The sequence below is a fragment of the Anser cygnoides genome, chromosome 20 (genome assembly GCF_040182565.1).
Source record: "Anser cygnoides isolate HZ-2024a breed goose chromosome 20, Taihu_goose_T2T_genome, whole genome shotgun sequence".
Taxonomy (NCBI): domain Eukaryota; kingdom Metazoa; phylum Chordata; class Aves; order Anseriformes; family Anatidae; genus Anser; species Anser cygnoides.
The window spans coordinates 11,235,764-11,256,371 of record NC_089892.1 but is presented as its reverse complement, the minus strand read 5'-3'; the positions used below and the strand labels follow the sequence as shown (position 1 = coordinate 11,256,371).

Sequence of the window (20,608 nt, the reverse complement as noted above, 5' to 3'; positions counted from 1 at the left end):
GGGCTTCCCATGTGGAGCCAGGGCCTTGCCTGTCATCCTCCGTCATCCCCTGAGCCCTGCTGCCCCTGCCTGCTCCTCCCAGGGGGACAGTTGTCCTGCCCGGGGGCTCAAAGCTGAAGAAGTCATCGTGGCCACAGACTGGGCATCACAAAGGAAAAGCCTTGGAGGGGATGGGGATGGGCACTGGGGGTGCTGCTGTGCCCATCACTCTGCTCATCCACACATGGAGCACGTGGGAGCGGTGGGGGGGGTCCTGCAGGAGCCGGTGGCACAGCGAGGTGACGGCTGCTGCCACCAAGCAGGAGTGGCCAGGGAAACGTCCTCAGCAGCCTCACCCCAGTTTTCCTCTGGATGGAGGGTGCGAACCAGCCTGCAAGGGGCTGGCATTTGGGTGGTTTCAGCCCAGGTCTGGCCCCATGCTGGCCAGCCCCGAATAGCAACGTCCTGTTCCTCCCAGTCCTCCCTGCAGCTCCTATTCCCCCCCCACTCCTTCCCTCCCCATCCCTCCACCTTTTCTGCTCGCGTGCCCCGCAGCAGCGCTGGGTGAGGCCCTGATTCAGTGCAGGGCTCCCAGCCAGCTCCGCCGGCAGGCAGAGACAGACAGAGGCAATAAAACCAGCCCGTGATCCAGTCTAGACTTTACTGAGCTCTTGCAAAAACTTGGTATTAATGTTACACTGACGTATAAAGTCGAATGGGCTCGATTTCTCAGCTGGAGCAAGATGAATTTGATGGAACCACTGCAGCCAGTGGGACGATGCTCTCAGACCCCAGCTGCCCTCCAAAAATCCTGCTGGCCCCGTCTGCCCCCTCTGCTTGGCTGGGGCAAGGAGAAGGCAGTTCTCGACGCTGGGGCTTGGTACCAAATCACAGGCGGGATTTCTGCTCCCCAGCTCTGGGGTGTCCACAGACGCTCGTGGAGCCTGCCTGGAGGAAGCCTGGGGGGCTGGCACGCAGGCACGGTGCCCACGGGAGGAGGGCTCCAGGCAGTCTTGTTTGGTCACCTCCTCCTGAGCCAGGACCTGGTTTTGCCGTGTCTCCTGGTCAGGATGGCTGCAGTGTGGGAGCTACGTGCTGGCCGTGGCCTGGCCTTGGGGACAGCTGGTGTGCAGAGATATGGAGAGCCAGGATCTTGTCTGACAGCGTCCTGTAAGCTCCAGAGCACCAGGTTCAATTGTACCATAGGCTGATGGAGGGGAGGACCGGGGGGCTCATCCCTTGGCCAGGAGCAGAGCGCACGTCTCCCAGCCCTGCTGTGGTGGTGGTGGAGCACGGCATGGCAGAAGCACGCCCCTGGACTGCCGAACTACACAGGCTGCTCCACCAGCACAGCTCTGGGTGCTCCGAGAGCCACACACGTGTGGAGAACACGGAGCCTGCAAGGTGAAGCACGGGTTTGCAGTCTGGCACCAGCTCTTCCCTGCTACTGTGGGAGAGCAGGCACCACGTGCCTTCGAAGTCCTTTCCCCTTGCACGTAGCTGGCCAGTGGCGATACTGATCAATAACAGCACAGGTTGGAAGCGATTACCTCTGTACAGTGAAGTCCAAACCCTGTCCTGGTTCCGCCGTGCGTTTTGGGGCGTGAGTATGGCAGCAGGCCTAGGGAGGGAGGGAGATATACAATGAAGTCACTGTGTATGGATGAAGGATGCTTTCCTCCCGTCTCACCCAGAAGAACCCATCAGTGTCCCTTGACAGGCAGTCCTGGCTGTGCCTTCCCGCTGTGTCGGGCAAGGGCTGATGGCCCCCAGGGAGCAGGTCACACCACAGTGCTGACGGAGGGGTCGGAGAGGTTGAGCTGGCCGGTGATGTCGGTGGGATGGTATTGCTGTAACACACAAATACACAGACAAGGAGAGAGAAGTGTTAGGCAGTCACGGCACTCGCCCCCGCGCCTCCTTGCACCCCCTGTGTCCCTACGGGATGTCTCTGGGGTGGATGCAATGGCCCCAGACCTGCTGCTGGCCGAGGCCCCATGCCCAGTGTGGGCTCGTGCAGAGGTCCTTGCAGACGCTCTCCAAGCACCCTGCGGCCTATGGGAAGGACACCCAGGAGCAGGGCGCAGCGCACGGCGGCCGTGTCGCCTGCGGAGCCGGCCTGTCCCTACATGGGGACAGCTACAGGAGAAAGCTGTGACCCCCCAGCCCAACCCACAGCCACGCCTGTGGTTGGAGGGTCTGGCTGGTGCCAGCTCAAGCTGTGCTTTGAGGCCAGGGTGTTGCACCTCCTTGCTTGAGTGCCCCTGCTCTCACTATCCTTCTGTGCAGGTGAGGAGCCGTGCCGTGCGGGTGATTTGTGACTAGCTGTAGCATCACTTGCTAATGTGAGAATGCAGCCTGTGCTGGAGACGTGGCCTGGATCTGGGGTTCTGCGCTCCTCGCAGTGGGGGCCCGGCCAACACCCCCGGGAAAGACCTCCCCAGCAGCGGTCCCACCAGCAAGCAAGCAGGGAGAGCAGAAAAACCCCTCAACCAGCCAGAAAAAAAAAAAAAAAAAAAGAAAAAAAAAGAAAATAGAAAAAAAAAAGCAAAAAAAAAAGCCCTTCCTCCTCAGGCAGGGGCTTATAGCTGGGCAGTTATTTCCTCCCTACCTCCTTCCAAATGTCCTTCCTCTCCCTCTCCTAGCTCCAAGCCCTAAATGGGTGACACCAATGCATCTGCCGCCACTTTGGGAACCTAACATGGGCAGAAGGACTTGGTGGGTCTCCTGCTGCTGCATGGACCCTCTCCATATTGGCTTGGCCGTGCACCTAGGAGGGCTGCTGGTTTGCTGGGTTTCCAGGGACTCCTTGGTTTTTAGAAGGATTTCACAGGATTTAACCCATCCTCTGCTTCCTGGGGGCAACTGTGGCCCTCGCACTGCTGCTAGTGGCTCTAGCACTGTGGCTACCCTGTGTGGCCCTTCAGCCTGTGCAGGGAGGTCTGGTGGCCCTCCAAGCATGGTGTGGGCTCCTCGGGGTTCACCTGTGTGTTTTTTTGCTTCACAATGACCCCAGCACCTTGGCAGGGAGCTGCTGGGGCAGGGGCTGGAGCCAGCACAGTCCCATCCCTGCAGTGCGCGTGGTGGGGACACTGCCGCTGAAGGAACACCTCTTGGGATCGCTCATTCGTGTAGGGGACCAACTACTATCAAAATGGAGCCTATATGAAATTCCTCATTGCTTCGCTGAGTGGCAGCACCTTGGCCATCTCCTGGTGGTTTTGCTCAGACAAATTGCTCTGTCACCCTGGGGAGCTTTTTCTGGCATTTTGCTGGTCCACTAAAAGCATGCCTCTTCCTACAGGGGTGCAGCCGCCCCTCTTTGCCAAAATCTCGGCTGCCACAGCAAAGCTCATGGGATGGGGCTGGAGCCCCATGGGGAGGAGATGACTTGGAGAGGGGAGAGGCTGGGCGGGTACCCAGAGGAGATGGTGCCAGCCGCTGCTGAAGGACGAGCTCCAGAGAAAAAAGGAAAAAGAAAAAAAAAAAGTAACAAAAAAAAAAACACATACGGGCAGAAGAAAAGGTCCTTTGTTAAATACCCTGCGCTACCGGCCTGACGCAACCAGGAAAAAAGCCGTGTGTGGGTGTGGGTGCGTGTGTCTTGGTGCACGTGGCCGTGGGGCGGCAAGGGGCGTCTGGCAGGGGGGCCGGGGTGCTCTGGCCTCTCTGCACAGCTCCGGGAGTCCCTGACACCACCAAGTGATCTGGGGGGCCTGGCCAGGAAAATCGCAATACAAGAGCATGGCTTTGGGTTTGAAAGCATATCTCCTCCAATCACAGTTATCACAGGGTAACATTCGCGTTTACTTTTTTTTTTTTTTGTGTAGAGTTCATGCATGCAGTTTTTAATATTAAAAAAAGAAAAAAAAAGGAAAAAAAAACAAGAAAATTGTCATATCAAAACTATGTTAAAGTAGAACTAAAGCTAGAAGCACATATCAGTAATTTAGGGTAAATGATGTTACAGGGATGGTGCAATTATCCCCTAACCAAACATTATAAAGCCAAGAAATTAATCAATATTAACCGTAGAAGAGACTCAAACATGTTAAGGTATGGAAGTGAAGTGAAGGCACCAAAAACTTTAAATGACACCAGGAAGAAAATATAGACAAGAACTTAATATGTCTTTAAAAATGACTTCAACCTAATCTGGGCTCGTATGGTAGTCCCTGGCTGGTGGAAGATTTTCTGGAAGAATTTTGGGTTTCTTTTTTTTTTTTTTTCAGTTAAGTATTAGGATTCCAGCTAAATGCAATCTTGCTGTAGAAAATGTCAACTTTCCTTTAAAAAAAAAATATAGTTGTCTTTGGCCTACATTTGTTCGTTTGGGGCCAAAAACTAGGTTCTTTTTCAGCCAAAAAGCACTTGATTTTGGAATGGCTGATCTTTCACTGAAAAGGTGGCCTTTTCCATGAACCCCCTCGATTCTCGACCAGCTCTGGCATCGTCCCCACGCTGGCGGGGCCCTCGCTTGGCGGTGACGTGGGACGTGTGTCGTGCTGTGTCTGGGGGCCCGCGGGCTGGCAGTGGGGCTGCGGGGGCTGATGACGTCTGCAGTGGGGGCTAAGGGATCTGTGCGTCTCGTTACGTGTCTGTACGAAATGTGCCGGCTCGGAAGGTGTCTGTGTGGTTTATGCGTCTCACATGGCTTCTGTGGGGTTGCAGTAGCGTGGGTGGCTGCGATGGATGGCAGTACGTCAGCTCTGCGAGTGCTATTCGAGTTGCAGGAGCTGCCTATGGGGAACACATGCATCTCCTCCTGGGGCGGTGGGGATGATGTGCCGCGGAGAGGCTGTGCAGCTCGGGTGATGGTGGGCGCTAGGACGTTCAGAGTGGGGTGGCAGCTTCCCAGGGCTGTCTTGGCTCCATGGTGCCAGCCTGTCTCTCTGGCACTCCTGAGGGACCATTCTGCAGGGCTGCAGAGCAGAATCCATTTTTAAAACTCCCGACAACGAAAAGGGAAGAAGCAAGGCCACCAGGTTTGCATCTTTTGCTTGCTAGCCAGGAGAGCCCATGGGGCCGGGGTCAGCCTGGCCTTCCAGCCCCATGGGCTCTCAAGCCTTGCCCAACTGAGACCTGGTGTGGGCCCGCGGCTCTGCCGAGCATCACAAAACAGAGCACCTCACTGCTTTCTCACCTTTACAAGGACCCCAGGCAACGTGTTCCCGCATGCTATGTACTCATGGGGCCTTCCACAGCAGGAGGGCACTGGGGTCTCTGAGCCAGGGCTGCTGCATTGAAGCTGGGGGCACCAAAAGGCAGGCTGTGACGTGAACTGGTAACAGCACCCTCCCGCTGGTTGCTCACCCCAAGGAGCAACCAGCGGGCCTGCCCGACATCGCCATAAAGCTTGCTCCACTGTGGGCCTCCTGCAATAGCCAGGTCTTGGACCTGCTAGCCTCAGTCTTGGCCCAGTTGGCTTGGATCTTGGTCCTGCTGGCCTGTTCTTGGCCCAACTAGCCTGTTCCCCCTTCAGAACACATGCTGGGGCCCAGCCATGTCACCCCATGGCATGCAGAAGACTGCGACGGGCTCCTAGACAGTGGGGCATCATTGCCCATAGCTGCCCCACAGCTGCAGCTGCCGCCAGAGTGGGATGCCATCTTCTGGAGCCTCTGGTGTAGGTGGTCCCTGGACCTGGCCAGCTCCTAGCCCTGGGAGGTGGGGTGGCATGAGGCCATGGATACCGCACCATGAAGCAGGATCAGACCCAGGGTGCATCCCTGGGGAGGGAGCAGGGTGTTGGAGGTGGTACTGGGGTGCCCCATTGCTCCTGGGGGAGCGGGCAGGCACCCAGGAGAGGGCATGGCCACAGCCATGGGGTCCCCTCTCCTGGCATTGCTCACGTGCCTGTGGTGGGCATGTGTCTCCTCTGGTGCCCACTTTGCTGTGATGCTCCTACTCTCCCAGGCCAGCTCCCCTCGGTTTGCTAAACCTCGGAGACAAAACATGGGGTCTACTCCAGCCAGGCCGAGGGTTCCCCTGACAGCTCTCCCTGCAGGTTTTTCTCCCCACCAGTCCCTCCTCCTCATGGTTCTTCTCACTCCCCACCTTCTCCTTGCCACACCACCCACCCCACCTCTCCTCCTGTCCCCTGGTCGGGGTCTGGCCACGCAGACCCTCCTCCGAGCCTCCCCCAAGCTCAGGGGTCTGGTCCCTGGGGCAGCGGGGTGGGGGCACCTGCGATGTTGGGGCACCACCAGGACAAGGTGGTTCAGGGGGCAGTGCGGGAGGTGACGGGGATGCTTGTCCTCCCCAGTGGGCACAGGGACAAGCGAGGAGAACGTGGGACACCCCATGACAGCCGGGGGAGCGCTTTGTGCGAGATGGCGGCAGCCGGGCCCGGTGGAGGGCTCAGCTGTCCCCGGGGCCATGTCCCAGGGGTGCCGGGGACGGAGCCTGCCCTGGTGCCAAACGCAGCCGCCTCCACGCAGCGCTGTGGCCGGAGACCCCCTGCGACATCGCACGCCGCTCCCCCCCGCGAGCCTGCAGCCAGGGACGGGCCGCCCCGCCGCGTCCCCCCCGTCCCCGCCGTGCATCGCGCCTGCGGCAGGGAGCCCACTGCAAGAGGTTCGGGCAGCGCAGCGCCCGCGTCCACACGAGACAACAGAGTAGCCACAGTGCAGAGTGTCGTACGACAGACGGCAACATGCAGAGGGACACCGGCTCAGTCCGACAGACCAACAGCCCACCCTGACGCTGGCGTGTCCGAAGCTCCAGCATGAGCAGACACGTTTGCACATGGGGAAACGGCTGGCTTTAGAGGCAGCTATTTGGAAATGTTCTCTGGTTACATGCGAGCAGCGATACTGCGATGTGGAAAGCCCAGGTTTGAACCAGGCTGGGTCTTTAACAACCTCGTCTTTCAAGCCGTGGTGCCTCTTTTCTAGAGAGGCTTCGCTGCTGACGATAACCAGAGAGAGCTGTCCCTCCTGTGCCGAGGGCTACGTCCCGAATGCTAAGTCACAAACAAAAATCACATGTAGAGAATGTGACACGTATGGCTCTCGGTGAGGTGACACAGTGCCCAAATTAAATCGGGGTGATCGTTTTTAGGCATACAATGACAAACAGGTACAGGAACACTCAGGAACAGAAAAAGAAAATAAAAATGTCATCGGTTTCAAGAGGTCAGCACCGGTACGGTGAGCAAAGCACAGAGAGGAACATCAGAAATCATCCAGGCAAAAAGAAAACGGAAACAAAACAAAAACTCGGTTGCATCTCCCAACTCATCACAGGACTCCAAAGCACCTCCTGCCTGCCCTCCAGGATCCCAGCATCCTTTCAGGAACACGGGATGACTGACTGACTGACTGACTGACTGACTGGTGACGAACATGAGCTATGCATGTACACTGGCAGCTTCGGGATGGGTGTGTGGCAGTCGATGGGATGGCAGAAGAGAGAAAGAGAGAGAAAGAGAGAGGGCAGAATTGTTCTTCTTCCTCTTACCGTATCCTTGGAGGACCTACGTCTCTTGAAGCTGGAGGCCAGGGTGGAGGTGATGGACCTAAAAGTGGCTTTCTTTTTAGGGTCAGGTTCTGCTCTACCACTTTTTCTATCCTAAAATGAATATGTATAAGCGATTAGATCTCTAGTGTGCTGTTGGAAACGCTAAATCTACTTGAATACTGCCCCGTGTCATGTCCTTCATTTGGGTGAGAGAGCTACTGGAGATGTCACTCCCAGTCCTCCAAGGGCCTCTGTGACCTGCAGGCACAGCGCGGCCACCACACTGCTACGGCTACGGGGCCGGCCTCGCGTCGGGAGCGCTGGAACCCCTCTGGGGAGCAGCCCTGCGTCTCCTGGGTGTCTGCCGGCAGCCTGCAGCGCTGACCTTGCTTCCTCGGGAGCACCTGCGGGTGCTCCGCCTGGCCCTGCCCCTTGCTTCCACCGCCAGCCTGCCTAGACCGAGAGGTGAGATGCTGCACCTACCACTAAAAAAAAAATTGCTCAGGGCCTTTTCTGAGGCTGAATCCTAGTGCCACAAGAGAGAGAGAGGACTGCATTGAAAGAGAAGTCATTGTATGAATATTCCGTAAAAAAGGTATTCCAAAATTTAAATGACGCGTTTGTGCAAAGCTGAACGTGGTTGCTGGTGTTTGTGGTGTTGTGTTGTTTGTTGTTGTTTTTTTTTTTCCAAAGTAAAACCGTTTTTTTTTTTTTTTTTTAAGAAAAAAAAGGAAACTGGAAGAAAAAGAAAAGAAAAGAAAAGAAAAGAAAACAAAACAAAAAGAAAAGGAAAAGAAAGGGAGGAAGCAAAGCGTTAGCGCTATGATGTCATCAGGGTCGGGATGAACTCAAAGAGAAACAGAACTGAAAAATGTAGCCATTGGTGTTAGCGAGTCGGACCTGGTTGGCGCAGGCTGGGAGCACCAGCCGCCACGGTGCGGGGGCAGCGAGCCGTGGGGACCGGCCGCGCTCGGCGGCGGGCGCTGACAACGATTCCTCCCCAATTGCTTTCGTGCCAATGAGTGTGACCTTGCCGACGGGGGACGGAGTGACCAGGTCTGGCTCTGCTACCGCACGGGGGTAACCAAAATGTATCCCGCTGGTGCGTAGAGCATGCTCGGGGATACATTTGCTCCTCCTTCTCAGTTCTCTCTTTTGCGGACATGCACAAACGGAAAGGAAAGCAAGATGAATGGAATGAAATGTCTTTTTCTTCCATGGCATCTCAGGAAATAGCCATGGCAAAACTGTGATCCCAAAAACCATTATTTTTGTTTGTTTGTTTTAACAAATAAATCTTTCCACTTGCCTACCTTCTAGCAATGTACCAGATACTAGTGCTCTGACGTTTCCTCCTGTGGAAAAGTCTTACAATGTCAAACGGCTCTTTACCATGAGGCTGTTTATCCCCACAGGGCAGCATGCTTTGCTCACAGTCCCACAGACTCTGCCCAAGGACCCAGTGCAGTATTTTCTAGAAGGTTGGCAAGTGAAAAATGGCAGTGCGACTAGTGTGCTCTGTCCCAGCAGCCTTAACCCCGTCGGTGCTGCTGCTTTTTGGAAGCAAAGGAAAAAAAAATAATAATAAATAATAAAAAAAGAAGAAATGGCTTTTCCGAAACTCGTATCAGTGAACTGAACCCAGCGAGCTCTCAGGATGTAGCAGCCCGGCCTCGTGTTCCCCTCGCTGCTCTCGGGAAGGTGGTGTCCCCCAAGCACCCCCCATGCCCCGCCGCTCCGCGGGGACCCCGCACTGCGCTCGGCCAGCAACCCCGCCGTCGGGGGGCTCTGTCCCTTGGGCAGTGGCCCTGCAAGCGGCAGCGTCCCTGAGTCCCCTGACGGATGCCTGGCTCTCTGAGCGCCGGTTTGCTTCCCCAAGGGTGGGACGGAGCCCGGACGGTTTGCAGAGAGCACCCAGGCGGTCCCTGAGCTGGGAGGGCGCGGCGCAGCGAGGGTGGGGGGAGGCTCGGGGACGTGCCTGGGGCTGTGTCACCATCGGGTACCACCGCCCCCCCGGGCTCCCCTCACCTGGGGTGCTTCAGGGATGGGAGATGCTGGGGGGAGATGTTCTTATCCCCAAGTGACAAGAGCACGCACCGCCTCTTATGGAACCGGCTAGGGTGTGGCAGGAGAACCACAGCCCCGGGGGGGGGGGGGGGGGGGGGAGGGGGAGGCACTGGGAAACAGCAATTCTCCATGGGACTGCAGGGCAGGGGTTCTCGGGGGCCCAGGGCAGGGATGCTGGGGGGCTTCGGGGCAGGGCTGCTCAGGACCATGGGGGCAGGGCTGCTCAGGACCATGGGGCAGGGATGGTCAGGACCACGGGGCAGGGATGCTTGGTGGCTGCATGTGAACCCTCCCCTCCTCTGCTGGTGAGCGTGGCTGGAGCAGATCAGAGAGCCTACAAAAGTTGCTGCTGGCACCGCTGGTTCAGCTGGGACAAGATGTGGCTCTGGCACATGGTCCCCAGCAGAGCAAGGTCCCTGTCCCCAGCACCACCAAGGACAAACCAAGGCATTTAGGCCAGGTCTTTCTCCAGGACAGAGCTGGATATGACACCTCCCATGGGAGGTGGCAACGGCCAGGGGTGGCCCTGGGGACAAGCAGGGCCCTACAGCTCGCTAGCAGTGCTGTTAAGTAGAGTCACTGGGTGTGGGGCAGGGGACAGGGGGGCCCATGCTAATCCACAGCTCTGCATTCACTGATTTGGTGAAGGAATGGAAAACGCACCTGTTGGAGATTTGCTCTAAAAACGGTTTGTCCTACCTGCAGGTTTTTCCTCCACACATTAACGGCCGCAAACGCCAGCTGCATCTGCTTCCTCCGCGCGTCCTTATGCCTTTTGTAAGCTATTTCTATGAATATTAAAAATATCCCGGCAACAATACCTCCAGCCACCAGCATAAACACACCTGAAATAAGCAGGAAAGTTACAGGGGGCAGTGGGAATCGCACCACGACACTTCATTTCCTCTGCATCACGCTCAGCACCAGCAGCATCGGCCAACCCCGGCCCCCCGGCCCCTGCCACCCTCCGCAGTCCCAGAGGGGCACCCATGGTGACAGGCAGGGAGGTGATGGGTTCGGGGCATCCGTGTGAGCTCCTCTTGGCCGGGCACCGGTGATACTGCAGGGATGCTCAGGGCAGGCATGGGGTGCTGGGTGCTGCACCATGTACCAGGGCAGACCCTGTTCCCAGGGCTGTTTGCAGCAGAAAGACCCAGCTCTGGTGCTGCTGTTTGGTGCACGGGGAAGCGCAGCATGTGCGGAGCTCTCTACACTGTCCTCAGCTGGCTGTGACCCTTGGGGCTGGTACTTGGGGATGGGGAGGTGGCACAGCGCCCTGCATCCCAAGGAATGGAGCAGATGGCTCCACCTCATCCTCGCTGATGCCAGCATGCACGGGGTCCCCTCGGACACCCCTAACCCTGCGTTGCCACATTGACTGGAGGAAGAGAACCCACCTGGGAGAAATCAATCTTTGCAAAGAGGGGCCAAGGAGAAGAAAACACCGCATCAATCACCATCCCCCTGCCCTCTGCCCCTGCCCAGGACCAGCACACACTCCTCAGGGCTGCCCTGTGCCAGCTCCCTCCTGCAGCAGGGTTCCTGCTCACCCCTGTGCTGCTCGCCCCTTCCCAAGATGCTGCCCCCCTCCCTCTGCACCGATTGCACCCCGACAGCTGTGGCTGGGCCGGAGTGGAGGGACAGGAGTGATGGGCATGGCAGCCGCCCCCGCCGATGAGGAAGCCACCCCAGGGAAGGTGGAGGAAGCTTCGCGGAGCTGTTTCGGACAAGGCGGGGTGGGAACCCACCACAGCAGCCTCCCAGCGCTAGGAAAGCACAAACCCAGAAGAAGCAGAGCTTTGGCCCGGGAGGAGAGCTCAGGAGAGGAGAATGTCTTGAGCGAAAGCAGGCTACCCAGCGAAGAGGAAGAAAGAGGTTTGCAGAACAAACCTGCCATATTTTCAAAGGTGAGTGTTGCTGGGGCATTGCTACGGGAATCACACTCCTGATACCTCACCCAAGTCTTGTCCAAATCCTCCATGAAGCCGTTCTCGTGGGACCTGAAAGCACAAGGATACAGGATGGTCACAGGAGACCAGGCGCAGGCGGCTGGGACACAGGGGCTGGCTTCATGCTCTCTGCAGCCCACTGTCCTTGGGCTCTGCCCTTGGCCGCGGCCTACGGGCACGTCTACAGGTGCTGCGTGTGTGTGCACTGGTGCGTGTATGCCTGGCAGGGTGCGTGTATGTGCACACGCGTGTGCATGTACAGCTTTGGTGCCAGGGGGCAGATCCCTGCTGCGAGAGCTGGACCCACCCAGTGTTACAGCGCGGGGATGGGGGTGGGCACAGGGCACACGTCCACCACGGGGCCCCTGCACATCCCTGTCCCCTCTTCCTGGCACATCCCTGTCCCCTGTTCCTGGCACATCCCCACACCTCATTGCCGTCCTGGGCCACCTGCAGCCCTGGGCCTCCCTGTCCTCTCCCAGAAGGGCCCCGAGGGCTCCTGGTGCCTCTCCAGGCTCTGCAGCCCCAAATCCCACCCGTCCTGCCACCACCCAGCTCTTTGGCACAGCTGCCCCACAGGTGGGGTCCAGGGCCTCCCTCGGTTACCCTGGGTCCTGCGGGTGGTTTCTGGCCAGGACCCCGCTGGCTCCTGACCCTCTACAATTAATCCTGCTTCTTCCCCTCCCTCCTCAGCTGGTTCCCAGCTGCCTTTCCTCCATCGCCACATTCCACTCTCTGCAATGAACGTGGCGTTTCCAAACCAACACAGAGAAATCCCATTTTATCTGTGATACCAGATGCTTTGTGGCACTCCAGACTGCAGGCTAACGCTGATATAAGAGCCTTACTTGGAGTTGGGAGGGGACCTGAAGCATCTCTGCCTAGCAGGAATAGAGTGGAGAGAATAACCCTGGGGAGATGGAGCCGGGCAGCACGGTGCTGTTGGCCTGGCTGAGCTCACGGGGAGGTGTCCCCACAGCGGGGGGTGGCACTGCCTGGTGTGGGGCTACTTGCGTGCTAGCACATGCAGAGTTTGGGGGCTGAGAGCCGTGTACAGACTTGAGGATGGCCAGGGAGACGTTCTGCTTCCACGGGCTGTCCTTGCGCATCCCAATCCCAAAGCCGGAGCGGAAGAAAAGCTCCCCCGTCGTCACCAGGTCGCACTTCTGGGAGGCTTCGAACTCCAGCACCGCCGAGTCCCAGATGAAGGCATGGAGCTTGCTGGACACCAAGAGAGGTGTAACACAGGTAAGGGCAGGCAGCCCACCTTGTCTGCAGCTACTGCAGGAGCAGCAACATCACCAGCCCTAACTCAAGCCCTGTGCATGGGGACCAGCATCCCCCTCCTGGCAAAGGATAGGAAATATTTCTGAGGAGCATGAGGGGTTGAAACAAAGTTTGAAGCCACCCAGTCTGGCACAGAGGCCAGAAAGGGAGGCCAGTGCCAGGGCATTGAACGCGCCTCTCCCCACGTAGCCCTTGAGCCCTCCACCCAGAGACCTGGCATGTGCTGGGTCTGCGCAGCTCCCACCCAGCCACGCTTCGGCAGCAGCTCCCCTGGGGCTTGCACCAGCCCTGCTCACTTCCCCCGGCCCCTGCCCCCCCAGGCCCACCCCAGCACGGCCAGGCAGGGAGCTGGTCCCACTCACTTGTCCCGCACAGCCTGGATGGCTTCGGCAGCGCTCTCGTAGTTGTGCTTCTCCATGTGCCGGTACATGGTGCTCAGCTCCACCTGCCGTCGGAAATAGATGTCCACCGAGCTCTGCTTCACCGTGGCATAAATGAACTTATCGGAGGGGTTGCGCAGCTGAAAGGCAAGGGCAGGGCTTCTGTTTCTTCTGTCCTACATCAACCAAACCAGCTCACCCCCAGACCTGTGTTTCCTGATTTTCCATCCCCTTCAGGGACCTGTTTCTCAGGTAACACCTTGATCTCCTCAGTGGAGCTGAAGGTGCCATGGGGCAGGGGATGCTGTGGGGCTCAGGATGCTGTGGGGCTAGGGATGCTCTGAGACCACGGTGGTGGGCAGGGGATGCTAGGGGACAGGGACATCACAGTGCTGAAGATGCAGGAGACTCGCAGGTGCCATGGGGCTGACAGTGCTGTGGGCAGAGGATGCAGTGGGGCACGGGATGCTGTGGGCTGGCACTTCTGTGGGGTGCATTCCTGCTAGCCCAGATTGATAGTCTGTGGCTGTGTCCTTGCCAGAGTAGGAAACGGGTATGAAGCATGCCGGTATCTGCTGAGAGTATTGACTGCACCGCAGGGACATTTTCATCAGCTATAACTCATCCATAATGAATCGTTTCCTCGTTGGTTAGTGCAGGCTCTCCAGGAACTGCCAGGCAGTTTGGCTGGGCTCGTGCTGTTTCTGGACAACATTTTTCCCTGCTGATCCCTGCCTGTGTCTGCCCATCCCCACACACTGCAGGGGCACCGCCCCACAGCCCTACAGTCCCACAGCCACGTTAAGCAGGCCCCGGGTGCTACCAGCCATGTTACAGGGACCAGGAGGTGCCCACTGCAGGCATCTTCATCTCTTCCCAGAGGTGGGCAGAGAAGGGGAAATGAAGCAAGGGGTCATTACCCGGGGGTCGTTGATGCCTGTAATTCTCTCCTCAGGTCGGTCCAAAACCAGGAAGGCAGCCAGGTTGGCAGTGTAGGAAGCCACAATAATCATAGCAAAGCCAGCCCACACCATGCCAAGAATACGGGCAGAGAAACTCCGGGGAGCACCTGGAGGGAGAGAGGAGAGCTCAGACTGGCACAACAAGGGCTTGACTTTGTCACCAAAGCTGTGCACACCCCATACAAGGCAGATGAAAGCTGCAGATGTGCCCTGTTCGACAGCTGTGATTGCCCAAACCAAGAAAAACCCAGCTCCTGTGCAGGATGCATTGCACCCTGATGGAGGGATAACCCCAGGAAAGAGAAGCAGACAGGGCTTCCCATCACTGAGGGTGAGGGATGGCAGGACTGTCTGCATGAGCAGTGCCATGAGCATGCCACCCCAGCATCACCAAATCCCCCTCCAGGGAAGGCTTGATGGGGGACGAGAGCATAGGCACAGGCAGGGCACAAGGCAGGGCACAGACAGAAGGATGTGGGAGGGGGCACGGGCTCTCCCCCATCCCAGTGTCCCCCAGGTCCCTTCCAGGGCTGCAGCACAGGGCAGCACGGCTGCCTGCCTCGGCGCACCTTCTCCGATGCCAGAGTTCAGCAGGACTCCCCAGGAGAACCACATGGCCGAGGAGAGTGTCAGGGCATCTTCCTCCTCCTCCTCGCTGTTCACTTTGAAGCGGCCAAATGGGCTGGAAAACAAGACAAAGAGCTCATCTGGTGTCCCTTATCCTGGTTCTCTAGGCTCTTCCCCATGCCCCGGGAGCCCTCCAGCACTGGTCCTTACAGACCGTGCTCTGCCCCAGGCAGCCCTTCACCCTGCCTCCCTGCCTGGCTGCACAGCCCTCGTGTCCCTGACACTGCCGACCTGCAGCCCTGCCTGCCTCACGCTGGTACCACTCCACAGAGAGGCCTGGGAGACCCCTCCCCGTCCCCTGCCTCCCTCGGTGACCCACCCTTGGGTGGCCCACAGCGCGCTCACCTGAATCGGTCTAAGAGGTACAACATCACCGCCACCACATGCACAGACAGCCCCACCAGCAGCCAAAGCGTGCTCTGGAAGGGCTGCATGAATGAGTCCAGCGTGCTGCGGGGGATTTCCTAGCACAAGGGAGAAAGAAGAACGGTGTTGGCACCCACCGAGCCTGCGTTTTGCCCACCCAGAATCTCCTACGGCCAGCCCAGCCAGCCCAGCCCGTACCTTCTTCACGAGGATGGTCAGACCCTGGTACTTGAAGGGCTTGGAGAACTCGATGTACTGTGCCCGCTCGTTGTTGATGGTGAGGGGAGCCACAATCATGTCCGCCTGCCCGCTCAGCAGCTCACCCATCATCCCGTTCCACTCCTTCTTGTTGCTGTTGTTCACCTGCCGCAGAGCCAGCGCGGGGTCAGCCCATCGCCCCAGCACCCACCCCACCGGCCAGCTCTGCCCGAATGGCTTGGCCGTGTTCTGACACAAGATACGGGCAAAGAGGTACCCCAGGCTGCCCAGACTCACCCGCTCTTGGGTACCAAATTTACCATCAGCCACCAGGTGAACCTCGTAGGTGAAGTTCATCACCCCCGCCAGGCGGATGAGCAGGTCGATGCAGAAGCCGTAACAACACAGTGCCACGGTGGGGCGGCCTGTGGGCGAGAGGAAATGGGGAGGTGAGTGGAGGCAGCCCCCTGCCAGGGACCCCCTGCAGCACCCACGCTTCTCCCCAGGGGAGAGTGGCTCCTTGCACAGCTTTGGTGTCATGTGAGGCGCAACCGTGTTACACAGTGCCGCCTGCCTGGGGCACCTTTCCCACCGCCTCCATCGCCCGGGGTGCGAGGGAAGGAGCAGTGTGGGAGGAGGCAAGGTGGGGACAGCAGGGCTCCAAGGCCACATGCTGCAGGGACGTGGGCTGAGCTGCTGCTGACCCGCAGCGGGGGACGGAGGGGGCTGGGTGCCCGGGAGGAAGCCAACACGGCCCCATGGGGTTGGACATGGCCTGGACATGGCTCGGGGCTGAGGGGAGCTGTGCAGAGGACGTTGTGATGTGCCAAGGGGATGCACCTCAGGGGGATTGGGGCAGGCCCGCACTGCTGCACCTCTCACAGCCCCCACCAGGTGCTCACTCCTAATCCCGAAGCAGGCTTTCCCCAGCACAATGGTGTGAGACTAGTGTTAACGCCAGTGCAGTGGGTGCCTTGGGGCTCTTGCTTGGTTCCTCTGCTTCAGATCAAGGCAAAGGGAGTGCGGGTTTGTCAGGAGACACAAACAAGGGGCGCAATCCTTCAAAACAGCCTTGGAGCCCACACGGAAGTGAGACAGAGGAAAAGTCATCTGCTGGGGTCACAGCACGGGCCATGTGGGCTGCAGAGGCCGCTGTGCTCCCTGCTGAAAGAGTTACCTGGGATGGTCTCGTTGGGCCCCGTGCAGAAGACCTTTTTGACAGGGTCACCGTTGATGGTGAACTCCTCCCTGCATGTCCCATCTGCTTGCGTGGGCTTCACATACACAAAGGGCTCTTGGTGGATCGTCACAATCTGCAGGGGAAGCACAAGTGTCCGCTTGTCTCCATCCTTCTCCAGAGCTATCTCCTCCCAGGTGGGGAGAGGGACCTTCTCCCAGTGTTACTTCCTGCTTCTGGCCATCAGCTGTTAAGGGTTTTCCTGAGCCCAGCACTGCAGCTCTCAGCCCACCTACCCTGCATTAGCTTGTTTAACCTCCTTTTGAACCCATTTCCTTCTGCCCTCTGCATTGTCCAGCAGCAAAGGGCTCCAGAACTGAACCACGTGCTGGTCAAAGGAACCCATCCTTTTATTTGCTGCAAACCTGTGCCAGGTGCCTTCTGTCTCCCAAGCCATGAGGAACAGTGACCACCTTCCCCTCCGCCCCCTCTCTGTCACTCTCTCATATCCCCTTCCATCTTTCTCCTTTCAAACCAAAGGGTTCTACCCTCATGGTTTGTCCCCAGCTGGAAGTTGTGCCGCAGCTCTGAGCACCCTCCAGCACCTTGTCGGAGTTGCTCTGCTGTAACCGCTCTGAGACGGCAGGTGCTGGAAGCTGCAGGGGCAGCAGCAGAAGTGGGAAGTGGACGAAGTCACAGCCCCTGCTGCCATGTGTTGTTACCTTCAATTTGGTCGACATCTGATAGCCTTGAGGTTTCTCAGTTTCTCCCCCTGGCCAGATAATCTTCCGGTCATTGGTCAAGACCTGTGATCAGCCCGAGCAAGGAGACAGACGTGAGCCTGTGGGCAGACACACCAGCACCCCCCTCCCGCCCAGGCTGCCCAGGGCTGTACGTACGTGGCTGCCGTTGTAAATCCCAACCTGGACCAGTTTGCGGTTCTGCAGGTTCATGATGCTGTAGTTGGCAAACTTCCTGTCCCCATCCTCATTGAATTCTACCCGGCCGGTGACGCCCTCCGAGTACTTGGAGGACATTAACACCCTGTGAAGAGAAACACAGTGGGGCCAACACAGAAAACCGGCGGCGGCCACTGGGAGATCTAAGAAGGGTTCAGAAGGCAAATGCTTTCTCAGTTGCCTGGTATGACTCGTATGCCCATTACCCTACAGAAGTCCAATCAAGGCCACCTATGACTGGTTCATAGCTTGGTGGGCATCTGCTCCAGGTGGATGCAGTCTGAGGAGCCCATTTCCCAAATGCTGCACTACCCTACCTGCTGTCATTGTCCCCTCCTTTCCATCGGATCAGTCCCAGTCCCCTATGGAATGACTTGGCCCATACTTCTATACCACAGCACCCAAGGAGACCTTCCTCTTGGGAGCTGCATCAATGCCACAGTTCCTTCTGCTTCTGCCTGGCAGCAGCCCATCACAACCTGAGAAACACCCCAGCATGCACATGCACCACCAAGGGGAGAACCAACCTCTCTGAGCCCTTGAAAAACGACAGAGAAAACACAGAATAGACTGGGCCCCTTGCGGTGCACCACAGAGAACAACATCACATGGCTTGTGCCAAAGATTGTGTCACTGCTTTTCTAAAGAAAGCTTCACACTCTGCAGGTCCCACGCTCAACAGGACCCAGGCGTACAGAAAGAGCATCCTGCAGAACACCGCGATTATGTCTGCAGGGAGCAACCCCCAGCACAGGATCCCACTGCTGAAACAAGGGGCCAAGCTGCCATCCTGCACAGGGAGGGAACTGCTGCCTTAGCGAGATCCTGCCTGCAGAAGAGGCCCTTGTGGCTCCAGCATCTGCAGAGATGCAGCACAAAACACCATGCAGAAAAAAGATCAGGTCCCGGGGACCGCATGCAGCATCTGCCCATCACACCACCCACAGCAGCGAGATCAACACACACGTGCTCTGATCCTGCACCACATGCCCTGGTCTGCTGAGACCACACTACCTGAGAACATGGCACCAGGGTTTGCTACAGCAGAGAGCAGCCTGCCCCATGCATGGAGCTCTCCTGTCCCCAAGCCCTGCCAGCAGCCCAGAAATATCCAGCAAGAAACGTGCCTGCAGCACTGGCAGATACCTCCCCCTACCCTGATTTGGCAGAAAACCCCATTTCTCCCCTCTCCCACCCACATTAATTTCCATCCTTTCATGTCCCCAGAGCTGTCCTCTGGGGACTCATCCCCAGCTGACCCTAGCTGTCCCAGCACTGCCCAGGGCAGCATGGGGTGGCAGGGACTGAACCAGTGCCAGGCACCAGGATGGTGCCCTAACAGCCTGGACAAACTGGGGCCAGAGCCTGAGCCCGTGTCTTGGCTACTCTTCTAGGACAGATGTAGCTCTCACATTGCATCATGCAGGAGAGTGCAAACAGTCCTGTGCCACGTGCTGTACTGACAGATGCTCTGCACAAAGCAACCGTGCTGCCCTCCTGCACCTTTTCCACATGCTCCCACCTTTTCCAGTTCCTTCCCCTAGCAGGACCCTTCCCCTGGGGACGCGGAACCCACCCTTCCCCAAATACCTCTTGAAAAGGGGCCCCGTCTTCCAGATGTTGGTGTTGCCCACGCAGCCCCGCGGCGGGTCGGTGATGTTCTCCTTTTCAAACAGGTCATGCACAGCCTGGGCCACCACCGCGACAGCGTCGCTGATGTGGGCTGACTCGTTCTTCCCGTTGATGAGCTGCAAGCCGATGACTCCTGCCACGAGCAGAGGAGCAGGTCAGCCCCACTGGGCACCGCTGTCGCTCCTACAGGCAGGGCTTGTGGATGGCAAGCACATGGTTATGGGGCTGAGGTCCCCTCGGATGCAGTGGGGGGGCTGTCTGAGCTCTGGGCAGGCGCAGGTGGCTGCAGCGGTGCTGGGCTGGCACCCCACAGCGTGCCACAGCAGAACAGGGGACAACAAGGACACCGAGCCTTTCTCCCAGGTGACGTTCATCTTGCAGGGCCCCAGCCAGCTGGATGTGGGGCAAGGCAGCGTGGCCAAGGCCCTCAGGCTGCTGTCACCCCATGCGGGCAAGGCAGAGCATTGTGTGGGACCCACCACTCGCTCGGGACCACCACGACATCGCTTTTCTCCACTCATCCCATCATCGGGACCACTCATCCCAGCCCCAAGCAGGCTCCTCCAGCAGGCCTGGCCAACATGGGGTGGGTGCCTCCGGCAGGTGCCTACCATCAGGGGCGTAGCGCAGGGCATTGCCCGAGATCTCCCGTTCCCCCACCAGCCACACGTAGCCGGAGCCCGTCATATTGAGCATGGCTGCTGATCTGTACACCGTTGCCGCATCATCCTCGCTGCAATGAGAAGAAGGGAACAGCACTGTGGCTCCAGGTGCCGATGGCCCCCTTCACCCTGTCTCGCACCCCTGGGAGCCCCAGGCAGCCTCCTCTGATCAACCTCCGGCCACTGGTTCTTCTGGGCAATGGGTAATTGCTTGATGCAATGGGAACCTCTCTCCCAGCATCACCTAATCCCACAGCACCCAGAAAATCTGGCCTCTTCCTTATCACTCACCATCTATAATTAACAGGGCCCACACATTCACAGGGGGCTCAGGATACGTCAGTGGTACTACCGCTGCACCCACAGCTGCTGTGCCTTGCAGGACATCCAGGCACCTCTACTGTGGCCGTGACTGCAAGGTCTCCGAATGGCAGCGCACCCCGTGCTGGGATGTGGGGCTTCACGTGGATTTTCTCCCATGCTCCTCAAAAGGAGCAGCGTGCCCCAGATCTGCACGGACTCCAGGGCTGGGCAGCATTGCAAGGGGGAGCAGGGGATTTGGTGTAGGGGAGAGGAGGGAGAGCTGAGCGGGCCTCACCTGGCAGAGAGGATGATGACGCGAGCCTCCAGCTCCTTAGCCTCCAGCAGCAGCGACGTCACATTTTTGGTCCCGGGGTCAAACTGAAGCACTTTCTCAGCCTGTGGTTAGTGTGAGCAAAGCTGGTTAGTGCAGGAGACTGAGGACTGTTTGTGAGAGCCATGCTATCTAGAAAAGGGTCAAGAAAATTCATTAAACTGCACAAAAGTCTGCTAAATAAGATTGGTTACAGAAATTTTTTTCTTTTTCTTTTTTTTTTCTTTTATTTTCTTTTCTTTCTTTTCTTTCTTTCCTTCCTTCCTTC

At 58.0% G+C, this 20,608-nt stretch overlaps 1 protein-coding gene across 17 annotated transcripts in view; it reads right to left on the bottom strand.

The window, feature by feature from the left end:
* Positions 1-626: 626 nt before the first annotated feature.
* GRIN1 (glutamate ionotropic receptor NMDA type subunit 1) overlaps positions 627-20,608 on the bottom strand; it is a 34,399-nt gene continuing 14,417 nt past the window's right edge. For 2 of the 17 annotated variants that reach the window (XM_066980740.1, XM_066980741.1), the window contains 17 exons: positions 20,305-20,405; positions 19,656-19,777; positions 19,003-19,177; positions 17,353-17,497; positions 17,176-17,259; positions 16,454-16,589; positions 15,574-15,701; positions 15,277-15,441; positions 15,058-15,176; positions 14,655-14,767; positions 14,044-14,192; positions 13,106-13,263; positions 12,516-12,677; positions 11,398-11,507; positions 10,207-10,352; positions 7,441-7,551; positions 627-1,829 (listed from right to left, as the gene is read on the bottom strand). In XM_066980740.1, coding sequence (XP_066836841.1) covers positions 1,761-1,829; positions 7,441-7,551; positions 10,207-10,352; positions 11,398-11,507; positions 12,516-12,677; positions 13,106-13,263; positions 14,044-14,192; positions 14,655-14,767; positions 15,058-15,176; positions 15,277-15,441; positions 15,574-15,701; positions 16,454-16,589; positions 17,176-17,259; positions 17,353-17,497; positions 19,003-19,177; positions 19,656-19,777; positions 20,305-20,405 — 2,193 coding nt within the window. In that variant the 3' untranslated portion in view covers positions 627-1,760. Of the gene's footprint in view, positions 1,830-4,267; positions 4,902-7,440; positions 7,552-8,340; positions 8,593-8,753; positions 8,796-8,819; positions 8,994-10,206; positions 10,353-11,397; positions 11,508-12,515; positions 12,678-13,105; positions 13,264-14,043; positions 14,193-14,654; positions 14,768-15,057; positions 15,177-15,276; positions 15,442-15,573; positions 15,702-16,453; positions 16,590-17,175; positions 17,260-17,352; positions 17,498-19,002; positions 19,178-19,655; positions 19,778-20,304; positions 20,406-20,608 lie in introns of those variants that run through there. The other 15 variants (XM_066980742.1, XM_066980748.1, XM_066980735.1 and 12 more) reach the window with 14 other exon arrangements.